The 1,609-nt window shown below is 50.2% G+C and overlaps 1 protein-coding gene across 1 annotated transcript in view; it reads left to right on the top strand.

The window, feature by feature from the left end:
• AURANDRAFT_69090 (hypothetical protein) overlaps positions 1-1,609 on the top strand; it is a gene marked incomplete at both ends in the record, with an annotated part of 3,575 nt that continues 1,966 nt past the window's right edge. The window contains 2 exons of the mRNA XM_009044839.1: positions 1-1,469; positions 1,545-1,597. Of these exons, the coding sequence (XP_009043087.1) occupies positions 1-1,469; positions 1,545-1,597 (1,522 nt within the window). The remainder of the gene's footprint in view (positions 1,470-1,544; positions 1,598-1,609) is intronic.

Genomic DNA, 1,609 nt, shown 5'->3' with positions numbered 1-1,609 from the left:
TCGCTCGAAGCAATTGGCGCATCTTCTTTATCGGCTCGAGTCTGCGCTGAAGGAGCATTTTCAGTTGCGAGAAATGGAAGTCCCAACATCTGAGGAGCGGCTTCGATGGTCGCTAAATCGGTTTTTGGCTGCAGCTGCCAAAAAACAATTCCCCGCTAGGATAGTTATAGTTTTAGACGCAGTAAACCGCCTGCGTGGCGAATCAAGCGCCGCCGATACACTCCATTGGCTTCCTACCGAGTTGCCGCAGGGGGTGCGAATTATCGTTTCAACAGTCGAGCTCGAACAATCGAACTTACTCTCCGAGGACCTGTATGATGAAGGATCAAGAATTCATCGAACGTATACTGAACTCCGTCGTAGGAAGTGCCCGACGATACGTCTGCAGCCGCTTTCTGTTGAGGTTCGCCATCTCATCATTGGAAGTTTTTTGAAGGTTAACCAGCAGGCCCTCCAATCACTGGAGCAAGCTCAGCAATTTCGACTCGTAACTGCAAAAGCGTCGTCGCAACCCCTTTTTCTGCGCACAATACTGTATGCCTTGCGGCTTGGTTTTGAGATGTCAGATGCGCCTATTGACCAGCAAATAGATTCATGTCTAGCGGCTGAAACCTCATCCGAGCTGATTGCCTGCGTCCTTGAAATGTGCAGCGAGTACGTGGATTCAACTTGCACGACCGTTGATACCTCGATGTCTCCGGCCCCAGTGAGCAAGTCCACAGAGTTGGAGGCTCGTGAAATCGTTCCAAATATACTCGCTCGAGTTTTGACTGCCCTATATGCGTCACGACATGGATTGAGTGATATGGAGATGTGGGGGATAGTCGAACTCGCCACTGGCGACACGTTACCCTCTGAGCAACGTGAGTGCATACGCCGGGTATTACGTGATTTTACCTTTTCTGTCAATGGCCTGCGAAATTTTTCACATGAGGACTATGCGGCAGTAGTATACAATGAGTACATACGCGTCCCGGAGGTTCACGTTCGCGCGCACCAGCTCATGGCTCGCTACTTTGGTAAGCTCCCACCTTGTGATCGAAAACTCGACGCTCTTCCCTATCATCTGGAGGTAAGTGGGAGTTGGCCAAGGCTGCGCGCCGCTCTTGTGGATGTGCAAATGTTTCGTCTGTGGTGGACTCCAGCGCACAAAACAGAGTTTTTGAATTTGTGGGCTAGTTTGACAGCATGCTCGAATCCAGGGGCGCCCATTCGCAAACTCGTCACAGGAGAGTTTGATGATACAATGAGGTGCACACAGCCCCCCCGCCCCTGCCTTGACATCGTAGAGGAGTACGTACGTTCGGTTGACGAGTACAAGTTTACGCATAGTCCATCAGATGATGAACTTGCCACGGTGATTCTTCGTATAGCTGACTTCATGCTTGAATTTGCCACTCTTTCCCTCGAAGAGGCGGCCGACGTGCCCCAATTCATTCATCCCTCTATCCCAAATGACGATCTTGCTAGTCTAGGGGTGCCCTTCTTATCTAGGGACAAAGATGGCAATTCAGTTTTAAATACTCCATTTGTTGAAACTACAGGAGAAAAGGGTGCAGTTAGCGGCAAACCTAGCGCTGTGGATGTACCGATGAAAGTGAATGAAGAA

Source organism: Aureococcus anophagefferens (genome assembly GCF_000186865.1).
Source record: "Aureococcus anophagefferens unplaced genomic scaffold AURANscaffold_909, whole genome shotgun sequence".
NCBI classification, from domain to species: domain Eukaryota; class Pelagophyceae; order Pelagomonadales; family Pelagomonadaceae; genus Aureococcus; species Aureococcus anophagefferens.
Note: the sequence above shows the minus strand (reverse complement) of the source record. Positions and strands in the feature narration are given on the sequence as shown.